This window comes from Myxine glutinosa, chromosome 1, assembly GCF_964187855.1.
Source record: "Myxine glutinosa chromosome 1, kmMyxGlut1.1, whole genome shotgun sequence".
Lineage (NCBI taxonomy): Eukaryota > Metazoa > Chordata > Myxini > Myxiniformes > Myxinidae > Myxine > Myxine glutinosa.
The window spans coordinates 140,340,428-140,357,927 of record NC_136261.1 but is presented as its reverse complement, the minus strand read 5'-3'; the positions used below and the strand labels follow the sequence as shown (position 1 = coordinate 140,357,927).

The following is a 17,500-nucleotide window of genomic DNA, read 5'->3' as shown; positions in this document are numbered from 1 at the left end:
AGCAAGAGTTGAGAGAGAGTCCTGAGAGAAAGAATTGAGAGAGAGAGTCCTGAGAGCAAGAGTTGAGAGAGAGTCCTGAGAGCAAGAATTGAGAGAGAGTCCTGAGAGCAAGCAGGAGCAGTACCACGCAGCGATGACTCCACCAGGCAGCGTTGGCTCCACCAGGCAGCTCCGACCCGTTACCCCGCGGGAACCAGGATCGGTGGCATCGGTGGCCGTCGAGGTCCAGCCCGACGTCCCGTGCGGGGTCAAGCTCCAGCCAGCTCCGTGCCTTCCTCTCCCTCCAGCCATCCACCTCCTGCCATTCCTGTCATCATCCCCCGTGTAAGTGTGCTTGTAGTCTGTCTTTTGTCTTGTCATGGGGTATAAGTTAAGCCTGTTTAGTTAAGCTAGAGTTTCACTGTGTCCTTCTGGTCCGTCCCTCTTTCTGCATTATTTTATTATCCTTCCTCCTCCTTGGTTTCTTTTAATTGTGTAAATATTAGTAATAAATTATAGTCGTATTTCAAACCCTTTTTGTCTTCTTCTTCTTCACATCCGTCGTCTTTGTCTTTTCCCCATTGAATACCTGTGGCACGATTTGGCCAACGTTTGAGAATCAGGTCTAGTCATTGTTAACAGTTCGTGCCGCGGCTGCCATCCGCTTGGCAAATTAACATCTTATCCGCGGTCGCGAACGGGGCTGTGCACCGGCCTTTCCGGAGGTCGCGGTGCAGCTTCAGGGACCACGTCGGTCAGTCACAAACGAGGGGACTAATCCCCCCTCGAGAAGGGATCCGAGGCCGACGTTGGGTTCCGCAACTATATATATATATATATATATATATATATATATATATATATATATATATATATATATATATATATATATATATATATATATATATATATATATATATAGGTATATATATATATATAGGTATGTATATATATATATATGTATATATATATATATATATATATATATATATATATATATATATATATATATATATATATATATATATATATATATATATATATATATATATATATATATATATATATATCCATATATACAGTGCCTTCAGAAGTATTGACACCTCTTGACTTTTTCACATTTTGTTGTATTACAGCCTGAATTTAAAATGAATTAAATTGAGATTTTTGTCACTGATCTACACATAATGCCCCATAATGTCAAAGAAGAATTTTGTTTTTCAATTTTTTTTACAAAATAATTAAAAATGAAAACAGAAATATCTAACTTCCATAAGTGTTCAACCCACTGTGAATCAATACATCATAGAAGCACCTTTGGCAGCAATTACAGACATTCTTGGGAATGTCTTATCAGCTTTGAACATCTGGATTTGGGGAGTTTCTCACATTCTTCCTTGCAGATTTGTTCAACATCTGTTAAGTTGGATGGGGAGCATCAGCGAAAAAGCAATCTTCAAGTCTTTCCACAGATTCTCAATGGGATTCATGTCTGGGCATTGGCTGGGCCACTCAACGATTTTGACATTCTTGTTCTGAAGTCATTCCAGTTTTGCTTTGGCTGTATGCTTCGGGTCATTGTCCTGCTGGAACGTAAATCTTCACCGCAGTCTAAGGTCTTTTGCACTCTGAAGCAGATCCGCCTCAAGGATTTACCTGTATTTGGCTCCATTCATTGTTTCCTCTATCCTTGTAAGTCTCCCAGTCCCTGTTGCTGAAAGGCATCCCCAAGCACGATGCTTACACCACCATGCTTCACGGAAGGGTTGATGTTAGATGGGTGATGAGCTGTGCTCGGTTTCTGCCAGATGTAGCGCTTAGCATTCAGAACGAAGCGTTCAATTTTCGTCTCATCAGACCACAGAATATGCTCTCAAGTCTTTCACGTGCCTTTTTGCAAACTCTAGGCGTGCTGTCATGCGCCTTTTTCTCAGGAGTGGCTTCCATCTGGCCACTCTCCCATAAAGCCTAGATTTGTGAAGTGCTGCAGAGACTGTTGTCTTTCCAGCGGGTTCTCCCATCTCAGCCAAATAACTCTATAGTTCTGTCAGTGGTTATTGAGTTCTTGGTCACCCCCCCGAACCAAGGTCCTTCTTGCCCGGTTGCTTAGTTTGGTCAGATGGCCAGCTCCAGGAAGAGTCTGGGTAGTTCCATATTATTTCGCTTTCCTAATGAGAGAGCTCACTGTGCTCTTGGAAACTTTCAACACTATAAATTATTTTATACCCTTCCCCAGATCGATGCCTCCTCACAATTCTATCTCTGAGTTCTATGGACAGTTCCTTGTAATTCATCATAGTTTCTGCTCTGACATGCACTGTAAACTGTGGGACCTTATACAGAAAGGTGTGTTTCTTTCTAAACAATTTCCAATCAATTGAATTAGCCACAGGTGGACCTCCAAACAAGTTGTAAATTACATATTATATATAAATACCTATGTAACTACACATGCAAAAAGACACACAAAAAGACACACACACACACACACACACACACACACACACACACACACACACACACACACACACACACACACACACACACACACACACACACACACGCAAACACACACACAAACACACACGCGCAAACACACACGCGCAAACACACACACACACACACACACACACACACACACACACACACACACACACACACACACACTTTAAAGCCATTTTCCCTGCTAGAGTGGGGGTTAGCGTTGCGGTCCCCAAGACAATCTTTCCATTTTGCCCCATTTTCTGCATCTCTCCTTGTTAACCCCCTTGCCCACATTTCTTCTTCCTCCATCTTTGGCCAAGTCTTTCTCGGTCTTCCCCGTCCTCTACTTCCTTCTACATTCATTTCCATCACTCTTTTCAACCAGTCACTTTCATCCTTCCTCAACACATGACAAAACCATCTCAACCTGTTCCTCTTCACAGCATCAATCACAGGCTCTATTCCCATCATCTTTCGCAATTCATCATTTGTCTTCCTCTCTCTCAACGATACTCCACACATCCACCGAACCATTCGCATTTCCTCCCTTTCCAGCCTTCGTTGCTGCTCTACGTTCATTACCCATGTAAATAAATCATAAATCCCATAATAAATCATAACACATAACACTCCCATAAATCATAACACTTCTCACACATGCAGCATTTTTATTTTTATTTTTTTTGTATACTGAATCGAGGCTCGTGAAAGAGCTAACATTTACTTCACAAACAAATCGACCAGACAAACAAAATACACAAAAAGAGGGCCCGGGGGGAGGAGGCATGGGAAGGGGGGGCGGGGGGGGAGGGAGAAGTATAAAGCACAAGGACACCAAGGACTTCCAGGACAGAAGTTGGTATTTCAAAAAGGGGAATTGGAGTGAAATTAGCGGGGGTAGAAAAGATCAAGGTTTTGGATGGGGGAAGATAAGAGATGGTGGTGAACAGCTGTTTTAAAGACTTGGAGGGTGGAGTGGGATTGAAGAGAGTGAGGGAGTTTGTTCCAGAGGCGGAACATCCGCGTATTTTTCAAGATATTCATCTCACAAGGTTCAGACATACATGGTGGTGGCCATCTTGGATTTTGACGTGGCGACCCAATAGATACACCCACACACCAGATTAGACGTTGGTACTTCGCTTATTGTTCGAGATATTTCGCTCAAGTTTCAGACATATATATGGTGGCGGCCATCTTGGATTTTGGCGTGGCGACCCAATTTTCAACAATAGCGTTCGTCCTTATGCAGAGATACACCCACACACTAGATTAGAAGTTGGTACTTCGCTTATTTTTCAAGATATTCATCTCACAAGGTTCAGACATACATGGCGGCGGCCATCTTCGATTTTGACGAGGCGACCCAATTTTCAATAGCGTTCTTCCTTATGCCTAGATACACCCACACACCAGATTAGAAGTTGGTACTTCGCTTATTTTTCAAGATATGCAGGTTACAAGGTCCAGACATACATGGCATCAGACATACATGGCGGCGGCCATCTTGGATTTTGACATGGCGACCCAAATTTTCAATAGCCTTCTAGCTTATGCCTAGATACACCCACACACCAGATTAGAAGTTGGTACTTCGCTTATTTGTCAAGATATGCAGGTTACAAGGTTCAGACAGACATGGCATCAGACATACATGGCGGCGGCCATCTTGGATTTTGACGTGGCAACCCAATTTTAAACAGTGTTCTTGCTTGTGCCTAGATACACCCACACACCAGATTAGAAGTTGGTACTTCGCTTATTTTTCAAGATATTTCGCTCACAAGGTTCAGACATATATATGGTGGCGGCCATCTTGGATTTTGACGTGGCGACCCAATTTTCAATACCGTTCTTCCTTATGCCGAGATACACCCACACACCAAATTAGACGTTGGTACTTTGCTTATTTTTCAAGATATTCATCTCACAAGTTTCAGACATACATGGCGGCGGCCATCTTGGATTTTGACGTCATGACCCGATTTTAAACACCGTTCTTCCTTGTGCCTAGATACACCCACACACCAGATTAGACGTTGGTACTTCGCTTATTTTTCGAGATATTTCGCTCACAAGTTTCAGACATATATATGGTGGCGGACATCTTGGATTTTGACAGGGCGACCCAATTTTCAATAGCGTTCGTCCTTATGCCGAGATACACCCACACACCAAATTAGAAGTTGGTACTTTGCTTATTTTTCAAGATATTCATCTCACAATGTTCAGATATACATGGCGGCGGCCATCTTGGATTTTGACGTGGCGACCCAATTTTAAACAGCGTTCTTGCTTGTGCCTAGATACACCCACACACCAGATTAGACGTTGGTACTTCGCTTATTTTTCGAGATATTTCACTCAAGTTTCAGACATATATATGGTGGCGGCCATCTTGGATTTTGACGCGGCGACCCAATTTTCAATAGCGTTCGTCCTTATGCCGAGATACACCCACACACCAGATTAGAAGTTGGTACTTCGCTTATTTTTCAAGATATGCAGGTTACAAGGTTCAGACATACATGGCATCAGACATACATGGCGGCGGCCATCTTGGATTTTGACGTGGGTTGCACCCACACACCAAATTCGAATGCGGTCCTTCGCTTACGCACGCACGCACGCCCGCACGGACGGACAGACACACGGACGGAGGGGAAAGCCATAGTCCCCCTTTCGCTCCGCTGAGCGACGGGGGACAAAAACTATGAAGAGCATCAGCAAAATGTTGTTTTTCTTAGTTTATTTTACTACCTCTCCATCCCCTCTTCCTTTTTTTCATGCATGAAATTTAGATGGAGCCTAATGCTAAACATGGTCAAACAAGAAAGAGCAATCAGAGATTGCAGAGCCTCACCAGGATGTGTTTTTAGTGGTTTTTCAGGCTTTTGTGTTAAAACAAATATGGCGGCCGAACCACATGACCAACAACAACAACAACATGCATTTTAAGGCCATTTTCCCTGCTAGAGCGGGGGTTAGCCTTGCGGTCCCCATGACAATCTTCTCCATTTTGCCCTATTTTCTGCATCTCTCCTTGTTAACCCCCTTGCCCGCATTTCTTCTTCCACCATCTTTAGCCAAGTCTTTCTCGGTCTTCCCCGTCCTCTACTTCCTTCTACATCAATTTCCATCACTCTTCTCAACCAGTCACTTTCATCCTTCCTCAACACGTGACCAAACCATCTCAGCCTGTTCCTCTTCACAGCATCAATCACAGGCAATATTACCATCATCTTTCGCAATTCATCATTTGTCTTCCTCTCTCTCAACGATACTCCGCACATCCATCGAACCATTCGCATTTCCACCCTTTCCAGCCTTCGTTGCTGCTCTACGTTCATTACCCATGTCTCGCTCCCATAAATCATAACACTTCTCACACATGCAGCATACACCTTTCCCTTCAGCTTCAGCGACACTCTCCTCCTCATCAGCACGCCACTCAGTTCCCGAAACTTCTTCCATGCACATCTCACTCGAGCAACCGTTGCCGAGTCTGATCCACCTTCTCCATTCAGCATGTCTCCGAGGTAGCAAAATGTTTTCACACCTTCCAGCTTCACGCCGTCTCCAAGATCCAACTCAACATTTCCTCCATCTGCAGCTCCCTCTGTGCACACCTTACATTTCAATGTAGCTGCCACACTGGTTAATGACCCTCTCAGACCACTACATTTTTGATGAACCCACTCAGCGCACATTGTACATTGAATGGAGTTCACTCCAACACCCTTCCTGCACACAGCACACGGCCACTTCCCAGTTCTTTCCACCTCACCACATGCTTTACCACTTGCCATCACCTTCGTCTTTCCGATATTCACCTTCAGACCTTTTGTCTCCATACATTCCTTCCACTTGTTCATCTTTTCCTTCAGTCCATCCATACTTTCCGCAATCAACACCAGATCATCTGCATACAACAACTCCCACGGTAAACCCTCCTTTACGTTCTCAGCCAGCACCTCCATCACAGCTACAAATAGTAGTGGACTTAGTACCGACCCCTGATGCACTCCCACCTTCACCTCAAACTCACCACTGTTCCCGTCCTTCGTCCTTACAGCTGTGCGCGCTCTTTTGTACATTGCCATCACTACTCTGATCAACCATTCCTCCACTCCTAACTTCCTCAATGCCCATGTCAATACTTTGCGTGGAACCCTATCGAATGCTTTCTCCAGATCAACAAACCCAAAAAACAACTTCTTCCTCTTCTCCATATACTTCTCCTGCAACTGCCTCACAATGAAAAGCGCATCTGTCATTCCTCTTCCTGGCATAAATCCAAACTGCATTTCGTCGATCTTCACTTTCTTCCTTATCCTCCTCTCCAACACCCTTTCCAATACCTTCATTCCATGCTCCAATAACTTTATCGCTCGGTACGAGCCACACTCCAGAGGGTCACCTTTCCCCTTGTATAGAGGGACGAGGGTACTCAGTTCCCAATCCACTGGAATGCGGCCTTCTTTCACCACCAGATTACAGATCTCTGTCATTCTCTTCACACCCCAACTTCCTGCTGCCTTCAACATATCTCCCACAACTCCCGTCGGCCCTCCCGCTTTTCCACTCTTCATTGCTGTTATCGCTTCCTCAACTTCCTTCTCAGTTATCTTCTCTGCCGGTCCTAAAACTGGGTTACTCTCTATGTTGCCATCCCATTCATTCTCTGTATTCAACAGCATTTCCATATATCTTTTCCATCTTCCTTTAATTCCATCTGGGTCGACAACGATTTGTCCCACTTCATCCTTCAAGCAACTCACCCCCATCACGTCACACCTCTCTTTCGCTATGTGCTTTGCAATCCTGAATACTGCTTTCTGACCCTCTTCTGAATCCAAGCGTTCTCCGAACATTTTCCTACATGCCTCCTGCGCCTTTGCTACCTCTTTCTTTGCAGCCTTCCTGGCTGCCTTATAACTTTCATGCTCTGCTGTTTCTGCTCCCGTACCCTTCGCCTTCTGCCACTCCTTGAACTTCTTCCTCTTCTCGTCAATCCTCTTTCCAACTTCATCATCCCACCACCATGTTTCCGAGTGCCTCGGTGGTCCTTTTGTCCATCCACATACCTCACCAACGGCTCCCAACAGACTAGCTTTCATTGACATCCAACCACTTTCAAGCTCAACCACATCATCCTCTACCCTACTCAGCCTCTCTTTTAATGCCTCCCTTACTGTCACCTCTTTCAACCTCCACACCTTCATTCTAGGTTGGTACTTCACCCGCCGAGCTTTCCTCGCACCTTTCATTTTTATGTTGCAGACAACCAAGTGGTGCTGTGAAACAGCCTCCTCCCCCGGGATCACCTTTGTGTCCCGGAGGTGCCCCCTATCTCGCCTCCGCACCATCAGGTAGTCAACGGTTGTCGTCGACCCACCTGACGTGTATGTAACAAGCTTATTATCCTCTTTCTGGAACTGAGTATTACAAATCAACAAATCAGCTCCATCAGCAAACTCCAAAATCCTTTCACCTTCTCCATTTCTCACACCATATCCGTAACCCCCATGAACTCCCTCAAAACCATCCATACTCCTTCCCACATGTCCATTCAGGTCTCCTCCCACCACAACAACCTCTTCATCTTTCACGTTTTCCATCAGCTTCTCTATCGCACACCAGAACTTGTCCTTCTCTTCATTGCTTCGACCAACCTGCGGAGCATATCCCGAGATGACGTTCACCAAGAGCTTTCCAATCATCATTTTCACCATCATCAACCTATCACTCACTCTAGTCACACTCACCACACTGTCTACAAACTCCTCAGAAAACAGGACACCAACACCATTCACGCCCTCCGGGCACCCTTGCCACACAAACTTGTATTTCTGTCCCTGCCTACCCTTCACCATTCTCACACCACTTCCCTTCCATCTCATCTCTTGCACACAACATATGTCCACTCTTCTTCTGACCAATACTTCCACCACTTCTCCTGATCTCCCTGTTCGAACCACATGACCGATGATATATATTTTTTCCGACACCAATTTATCCCTAGATGACACTCTAGAAATTTCATCCTGACCGGATGAAGTTTTGTACTTGTCGAATTATGACGCCATGTTGGAGGCACCTATGACATCATCATTAACATATGTTATTCTGCATGGAGAGTTCTTTACAACATGCCATGGCTCAATTCTTTCTATGCAGCACTTTCAGAGATAGAGGTGCAAAGGTTTTCGTTTTTTTCAAGATGGCACCCATACCACATGACCTATGACGTCATAATTGTCATTAAAAAATTATACAGGAGGCGACGCACCTATGGTGAAAATTTCCTGTCAATCGGGCCAATGGTTGGAGTGAAAATCATATTTATTCTGTGCAGACAAGCAAACAGACAGACAGACAGACAGACAAACACACCGACTCAAATGCAATACCCTCTCCTCTGGCGAGGGTAAAAAGTATAAAACACTAATAATCATCACCAAACCTTACAATTGCTAATTTCTGGCAGGTCATAGTTGGTAAAATTCCACCATTGAAGGCGATAAGTAATGTCTGCAATGTTGTTGGCAACAGCCGACTGTCCATCCCCAACCACTGCACCTGCAAGACAAATTGAGGACCAAAGTAATGAACACATGTAAATATGCAACCATAAGATAAATTAAATTTTAAAATGAAACCTTGGTTTGCAAATGTTAAAAGCTCCAACAAGAGAAAAACAACTTCAGGTAAAGAGAAAAAATTAATCTATACAAATAAAATGACGGTGAGTGCGTTTATGTTTCATATCTCCTCTCCTACATATCTTCATTTTGTTTGTTTTTCTTTTTGGATTTTTGCTCGTGTGGCACACAGACATAACTATATATAGAGCATATAGATGTATATTGTTAAGTAATATACATCCCCTTTTGCCTCCTTGTCTTGTTGGTGCCGTTTCAGGGTTGGGGCTCTGAAAACACGTTTAATACCAAACAGCCCCTGATGTCTCATTCACCGAAGTGCGAATATCACCTGCGGATGGCACTACAAAAAGCTTTGTGGTTCTTTTTAATTCTGTTTTATGGAAATATCCTCAATATGTCTCTGTTTTTTGTAGTTTTATTATTATTTATATTATTATTTTGCAATATGGTACTGTAATGTTAATATTATTATTATGCTATTACCATTATTATTGTTATTAATTTTGTCATTTGAAGTAGCCTTAGAAAAATTCCACGACAACATGGAACGACAGATGTTCAAGCTGCTCCATATTATACACCTTCCCAAAGCGAAAAACAGCAATAAAACAACGGAATTCCTCCGGAGTTTTTTCAGTGGAGGCTACAGCAACATAGGCTAAGCGAGTGTGATAATAACACGGAGGGAGCCCTCTGACTCGTGATACAGTTGAGGGTTCTGAGGCATCACTCATAATACCCTTCCCACCACCACAGGAAGCGGCGCTACACGGTACACGTTTACAAAGATAATTTGTGTCACTCCACCTTGGGAACGCCAAGTGAGGGGAACATTTGAAGTTGCTGCAACCTTTGACATACGACTGTAGTCCCCTTGGTAAGTATAGTTGGTTGGGATTGTGATCGAATATAGGTACCAAATAAGTAACAACCGAATACATCGATGAAGAAGATGTATCGAATAATTTAACATGAGTGGCCCACAAGGGCCACCAAGGATCAGGTTTTGATGGCCAAATAGAGTTCTTGGTGGCATTTGGCATCCGGGCCACTGCTTATTTCAATATATATATATAATAAATAAATTATATAATATATATAATAATAAATATATATAAATAAATAAATCGGGATTTAAATTTAATTCAAAAATTGATCCAGACGTCTATTCTCTTTCATACATTCAAACCGACAGAGGAAGTTATTTATCACAGCATCTGTAGAATTTTCACCCTTTTACTCAACTCCGTTTCGCTGTTATTTGGTGGAGCAAAAAGTCAACTGAGCTTCATAGATATTTCGATATATATTGTTGTGGTTTTGGGGTAGTGATTACTTTAGACCAGGTAGATTTGTACAGACAGCATGCCCCGATTGTCGTGTGGAAACCTTGATGTAATAAGTACTTGTGTAGCCCGGATGTCGGATAAAGTTGTGTATTTGTCCCCATCACGAGGAGGCGGGGCATGTTAACTATCTCAGGGATTATGTTAATTCTCTGTATGTCTTACCCTCGGTGATTTATCCTTTGTCTCTTATGGCACCGCATAAGACATGTAGAGCAGGAATCGCCCTAATAATAAAACCAACCGGAAGCCAGGCATCAAGCACTCGGGCTGACAAACCCGACTTACCAGGCACACAAAGCTCGGGCAGGCCGGGGACACGCCCCGAGGAGCCGTGATTGGCCAGGGCTCTTGACCAACAGGAAGGCCGGGGTAAGAGGCAACTGGCTGATTGGAGAAGCACCAAAGATGTCAGAGACGGGACGTAAAAAGAACGTCTGACCGGCATTCTCTCTCGTGTGCCTGCTCGTTACTGGATGAGATAGAGAATGTTCCTTTTTCTTCTCTTCTTCGCTTCGCCCTCTCTGGTTTTCGCTCTGCTCTCTCTCTCGCTTCACTGGTCTTCGCTTCGCTCTGCTCTCAGCCACTGGTCTGGAATGTGGCAGTCGGTATTTCGGTCGGTCATTTCGGTCGGAGTCGGTCATTCTCGCCCTGAACCAGCGATCGGACCGACCGTTTTCGGAGACGCCACCGGGAGACGTGCAGAGGCAACAGGGAGAGCCGCGGCCTGGGAACTGCAGTTCTCGGTGCAGAGGACGGGTGGACGTGGCCAGGCAGGCTGGAGGAACGAGCTGCAAGCGGCCCGTTCGCCTTTCGCGGGAGGCCTTCATCAAGGCCTCGTGAGGCCTGTTTCGCGCCAACGCACGCACGTTACCAATGCCCCGGATGATCTTTACGACCCTGACGAGATCCCACCAGTGACCAGAGCTAAGTGCACACACACACACCTTATTTTCCAGTTTATTTTATCTCTTTGTCTGTTTTCAAGTCTGTTGTGGGGACGTCCCATTTCGGCATATAGTCATCGCGCATTTTGTTTGTACCAGCATTCCGTTTAAAAAATCCTTTTGTTATTTTTATACATGTCTAAAGCCCGTTGTTGTTTGAGTTATTTTCCGCAGGTTTGAGGACCCCGGCGGAATCGACAGGCAAGACCCTTCATCCCTCCCTTTCCCTTTCTTCCCCCACGTATATCAAGTCCGTCCGCATTTGATCAGTGCCTCAGAGTTAAAGCTTGCTCGGCTATTGGTTCCGGGAAAGATTTTAATCGCCAGGAACAGACAATATATACACATATGTGACTGGCCCTGGCAAAAGCAGACACTTGGGGGCAAAAATCTTAATTGAGATTTTGATATCTGATTCCCCATGCTTTTCTCTTTCATTTGATATATACATTATGTTATTTGGATGAAAATTAACGAAGTTATGGTATTTTAATGACAATTATATTTTTGTTTAAACAATGGAGCTGATTAGGTTCAAAGTTCACAATACAGTTCACACACACAAAGAATGTGCACACGTAAAGCTTTTCATTCATACCAAACATGTATGTCAGGGATCTCCTTCGAATTACGATGTATGGCTTTTAGTAAAACATCGAAATTTCACAATCTTCGTGTCTTTTTGACCGAGGAATCATGACTTTCTGGGCACATTTTGAAAATGACATTTTGGATTCTTCGTCGAATTTCACAACTTTTCTGTTGTTTCTTGGAAAAATGTTTTGGTGCATAATAATCTGGAGAAGTTACTCTTTCTATCCATTTAAAAATCTCAATCTGGTCCATGTGGTCATATTTTGACTCTCTTTGGCTTTTTCTCACTAAGAGAAATGCCCCCAAGTGTCTGCTTTTGCCAGAGCCTGTCAAACACACACACACATACACACATACATACATACATACATACATACATGCATACATATATATATATATATATATATATATATATATATATATATATATATATAAAAAAAATATATATATATATATATATATATATATATATATATATATATATATGTGTGTGTGTGTGTGTGTGTGTGTGTGTGTGTGTGTGTGTGTGTGTGTGTGTGTGTGTGTGTGTATGTATATATATATATATATATATATATATATATATTATATATATATATATTATTTATATATATATACAGACTTGGCATTTAATATGGAATATTTTTTTTGTGGGGGTGAACTTACTTTTCAAGATGTCTTAGAACCAAAAGTTCATTGGAATTATGTTGAAATTATTCTAGATTTTGTTAATGTGACCTTTAAAAGAAACAAAAACCACATTTGACATTTCGAAACAAATAAATTGATCCTTGAAAGTGATGTAAACTGATATCGAACTCAATTCATGGACAGTACTGTGTTAAACTTCTGTACGTTTTCCAGAAGTATCTCTTTATTTTGCACATTAGCCCAAATTTTTTTTAACAAAAACAAAAGTTAAATTACGACTGGGATTACGGACAGTAAAATTACAGTTCATTACTTCGTGTAACCCCCACGAGCATTCAGGAGAGCACGTATACGTTGAGGCATGCTGTTCACGATATTTGCCAAGGTTTGGACAGGAATCGCTTGCCATGCAGTGACAATAGCCTGCTGCAATTCACGCACAGAGGTCGGCTGCTGGTCCAAGTGGTCGATTTGACGCGTTAATTCTGCCCACAAGTTCTCTATCGGATTCATATCCGGGGACATGGCAGGCCACTCCATATGCTCTACACCGAAGAGCAAGAAAGTCAGCAAGAAAGTGTTGGATCATGCGAGCACGATGAGGCCGTACATTGTCATCTTGGAAGACAAAGTTTCCTCGAAAGGCTGCACAAGCAAATGATAGCAATGTTTCTTCCAGAATGGCCCTGTACTTGAACTGGTTCAGGTTTCCATTCAGAACAACCAGGTCAGTTTTGCCCCCTGCATGAAAAGCAGCCCAAACGGTCACCCCACCACCTCCAGCTTGGACTCTTGGCACTATACAATCTTTGTTGTAGGCTTCATGCACTTGTCTGCGCACTCGGACGTGGCCATCTTGACGATAGACCAGAAATCTAGACTCGTCACTGAAGATCACGTGATTCCAGTGTCCTGGCTGCCATTGACGGTGCTCTCTGGCCCACTGCAATCGGCGCTGGCGGTGTTGTCTGGTCAGGCGTGGCTTTCTCAGGGGACGCCTGGCACGATAGCCTGCTTGAACCAGTCGTTGGTTGACGAGCCTTCTGGATACAGGCACATTTGTCAGTTGCTGCCACTCAGCCCTAAGCCGATTAGCTGACTTGGTACGGCCATTGCGGACTAACCGGTGCAGCTGGCAATCATCCCTCCTTGTGGTTCTGCGGGGACGTCCTGGCCTCGGTATTGGAGTAGGGACACCCCTCTGAGCATTTCGTTTCAGGATCTTTGACACCTGACCTTCAGTGATGCCATTCTGCTGAGCAATAGCACGCTGTTTCATGCCGTAATTTCGTAAAGCCACCACTCCATGACAAACAGCATTGTCGAGTTGACGGACCATCTCCAGAGGAAGCGGCAATAACTTTTGGAGACGTGCAGCAGTTGTTTTCCACTAATACAGAACGCAACAACCCTTGTATACCCGACTGTGAAGCCAATCATCAAATGCACCTGTCCGTACATTTTGCCACGCCACCTGTGATATAATCCTGTTGTTGACTTCTTGCTGCGACAGACAATCAGTGACATGGTTCTTTCAACAAATAAATCACCAAAGTGTAAAAGAAACTCACCAGATTGATATACTGAGTTAAGAAAGTAAACCTCAGTCAAGAAAAAATATATATTCCATATTAAATGCCAAGTCTGTATATATATATATATATATATATATATATATATATATATATATATATATATATATATATATATATATATATATATATATATATATATATATATATATATATATACATACATATACATATACATATACATATATATATACATACATATACATATACATATACATATATACATATATATATATATATATATATATATATATATATATATATATATATATACACAAAGAATTAAGTTAAGCACCCCCCCCGTTTTTTTACAACCTCGCACATTACAAGTTTGTTGTCGTCAAAACAGTGTAATATACCCATGATATTGCTATATTTTCTGGAGAAGTGATATTATGGTCACATAAAAACATAACAATCATGCCGTTTTCAATATTTTATTCTGAATAATTTAAGGTGAAATTTTTTGGGAATTTTAGGCATATTTTCACCTCAATTTAAGTATGGAGCTATAGGTCCATCACGGACAGTGTGGATGACGTTTATGTTTTCTAACGTACAGTCATTGTTCTGAGAAGACCTCTAGCGATCTTTGCGTCAATAACGTGTGTAGGACCCACGTGATCGGATCACTGACTCAACCCTACGTCTCATAGACCCTGTAAGCCGTCGTATGCGTTGCTGTGGCAGGGTGTTCCATTCCCGATGTAATGCACGTTCCAATTCATCCAGATTGGCTATTGGAGGGACCATCTTCGCAATTTGTCGTCCCAACATGTCCCAAACGTGCTCGAGGGGGTTCAGGTTCAGGACAGGATTAGGGGGTGCTTAACTTAATTCTTTGTGTAGGGGTGCTTAACTTAATTCTTTGCGTATATATATATATATATATATATATATTGTTGCGGATATGAGAATTGCATTTTTTTTGATTGTGTGTATTGTAGTGGTAAATTGTTGTGTAACATTGGTTGGATATGGCCCCTCCTGCCTCCAGAGTTGTGTGAAGGTAAAAAGGGCGTCCCGGTAGTTATTCCATGAAACACCACATTGGAGGACCCGATAAAACCCTTGTTCAGTAGCTTATATCTTATTATGTGTTTTAGAGTAAGGCCTTGTCTTCCATTAAAATAATACTCCATTGCACCGAATCAATTAAGAATAGCTCCCCTTCAATAATTCCATTTCCCAGCCAAACTCTCCATCTGCGGGTAAAGCAGTTCACAAGCGTGGGGTGCACGCCCTCTCATTTCGCTGCTATAGTGAATATGTGCTCCGTGCTCTGTTTGAACAGGAGGGGCGGGGTCGCCCGGGAGAGGCAAGCCCAGGGCGCGCCACGAAGGGCGGGGCTGTTCAGCCCCATGCCCAAATAAGGAAACAAGCCCGTCGCTCGCCACGAGGGGCGTGCCGTCGGCACCATGCCCAAATAAGGAGACAAGCCCGTGGGATTACCATACAAGGTCACGAAACAGAGCACGGGGGAGGAGGGCGGTACCGAAACCGTAAGAGGGCGTGTCAGACCCGCGCTGAAGGTATGGAAGAAGGGTGCGACGATCGCTGGAGCAAGCTACACCAGAGATACGGCAGAGGAGTCCAGGTGCGTAAGAGGGCGTGTCAGTCCCGCGCTGGAGAGAAGTGAGAGGCAGGGAATACCAGCTGAGCTGCGTGGAGAGGTACACGACAAAGAAAGGGTCCAAGAGAAAGCAGAGGAACGTTTACGAACGAGTTGCAAAGAGATACGGCAGATGAGTCCAGCCCCGTTTCAACCAGCCGCGTGAAGCCCTGACGGGGCAGCGAGTGACCCTGCCGGCGTGCGCTGTAAAGCCGAATACCAGGAGCTGCCGGCGTGCGCTGTAAAGCGGTTTACAAGGAGCTGCCGGCTCCCCGCTTCCCGCCCGGAGTGGACCTGCTCGCTGTGCCCTGTGATCCCACCTGCTCATCATTTCCAGCCATTCCTGCCTGCAAGTTCCCCATTTGCGTACGTGAGTTTGTTTTGTTCGTGCTGTCCTGGGTAGGTAATTAAGTCCGTATAAGCTAGTAATTTTCACTGTGTCACCTGCGTTTTCATGTCCGCTGTAAATACCCGTGACTGCTCTTTTTGCTTATGTGTGTAAATAATAATAAACCCCATTACTCTTCTGTACGTCTTCTTCTTCCTCTTTGCATTCGTCGTCTTAGTCTTTTCCCGATTGAATAGCGGTGGCGCGATACGGCCAACGTTTGGGTGAATCGGGTTTAGTCGGGGAACAACTGTTCGGCTCGCGGAGCCTCCGCTCGGCAAACATACCATCCTTAACCGCAACTATATATATATATATATATTTATATATATATATATATAGTCGTCCCATATATATATCTATACACAGTGAAACCTTGACTTACGAGTTTAATTCGTTCTGTGACCGAGCTTGTAACTCAATTTGCTCGTTTCTCAAATTAAATTTCCCATTAAAATGCATTGAAATGCTATTAATCCGTTCCAGCCCCCAAAAAACCACACAATTTTTTTTGTTATGTGTTTTTAAATAAGAAAAATGTACTTTATAAATAACAAATAATGTATAAACAAGCACGACCTCGTATATACTGTACATAATAAGCGGCGTTACGCACGCTGCTTGTAAACAAGGAGGAAGCGGACAACGCGGTAATTTGTAAGAGTCTTTATTCAAGAGCTCACTGTAACACTGGCGCGCTCGGGCTGCGCGCCCGGTGTATATCCTGAGGCCACGCCTACCCCTCGGCGTGGCCCCCGCCCACTTGGTGCGTGGAATGATGTCACCACGCCCAGTGAGCCTCCGTGTCCGCCACAATGTAAAGAAATAAACTGGTTTTATTAAGTGTATTTACCTTGAAGATCAGACGAAGATGCTGGCGGAGGTGGAGAGATGACTTTTGCCTTTTTCGCCACACTTTCCTCGCTTTCACTTGCAGGGCGTTTCAATAAAAACCTGTCCAACGAGGTTTGTTTCTTCCTCCCTTTCAAAATGTTTCGATCGTACTGCTACGATCGTACTGCCTCGCCAAGTCGACAACACGCACACCTCGCTCATGTTTTTCGACGATTGCGTGTTTTATATCCAAGCACATCATCCTCTTCTTCTTCTCAGTACTGCCCTTGGCACTCAATTTCTTAGGACCCCATGGTTAAAACTAAGAAATTTTCCAAAATAACCAACATGCGAAAACAAAGCAGCAGCGATATACGGCAGAGATGATGCTTGCACGGCAAGATA

At 43.6% G+C, this 17,500-nt stretch overlaps 1 protein-coding gene across 10 annotated transcripts in view; it reads right to left on the bottom strand.

Moving 5' to 3' along the window:
- AMBRA1 (autophagy and beclin 1 regulator 1) overlaps window positions 1-17,500 on the bottom strand; it is a 270,081-nt gene that overhangs the window by 80,160 nt on the left and 172,421 nt on the right. For all 10 annotated transcript variants that reach the window (XM_078777592.1, XM_078777593.1, XM_068118880.2 and 7 more), the window contains one exon: window positions 8,935-9,045. In XM_078777592.1, coding sequence (XP_078633718.1) covers window positions 8,935-9,045 — 111 coding nt within the window. The remainder of the gene's footprint in view (window positions 1-8,934; window positions 9,046-17,500) is intronic.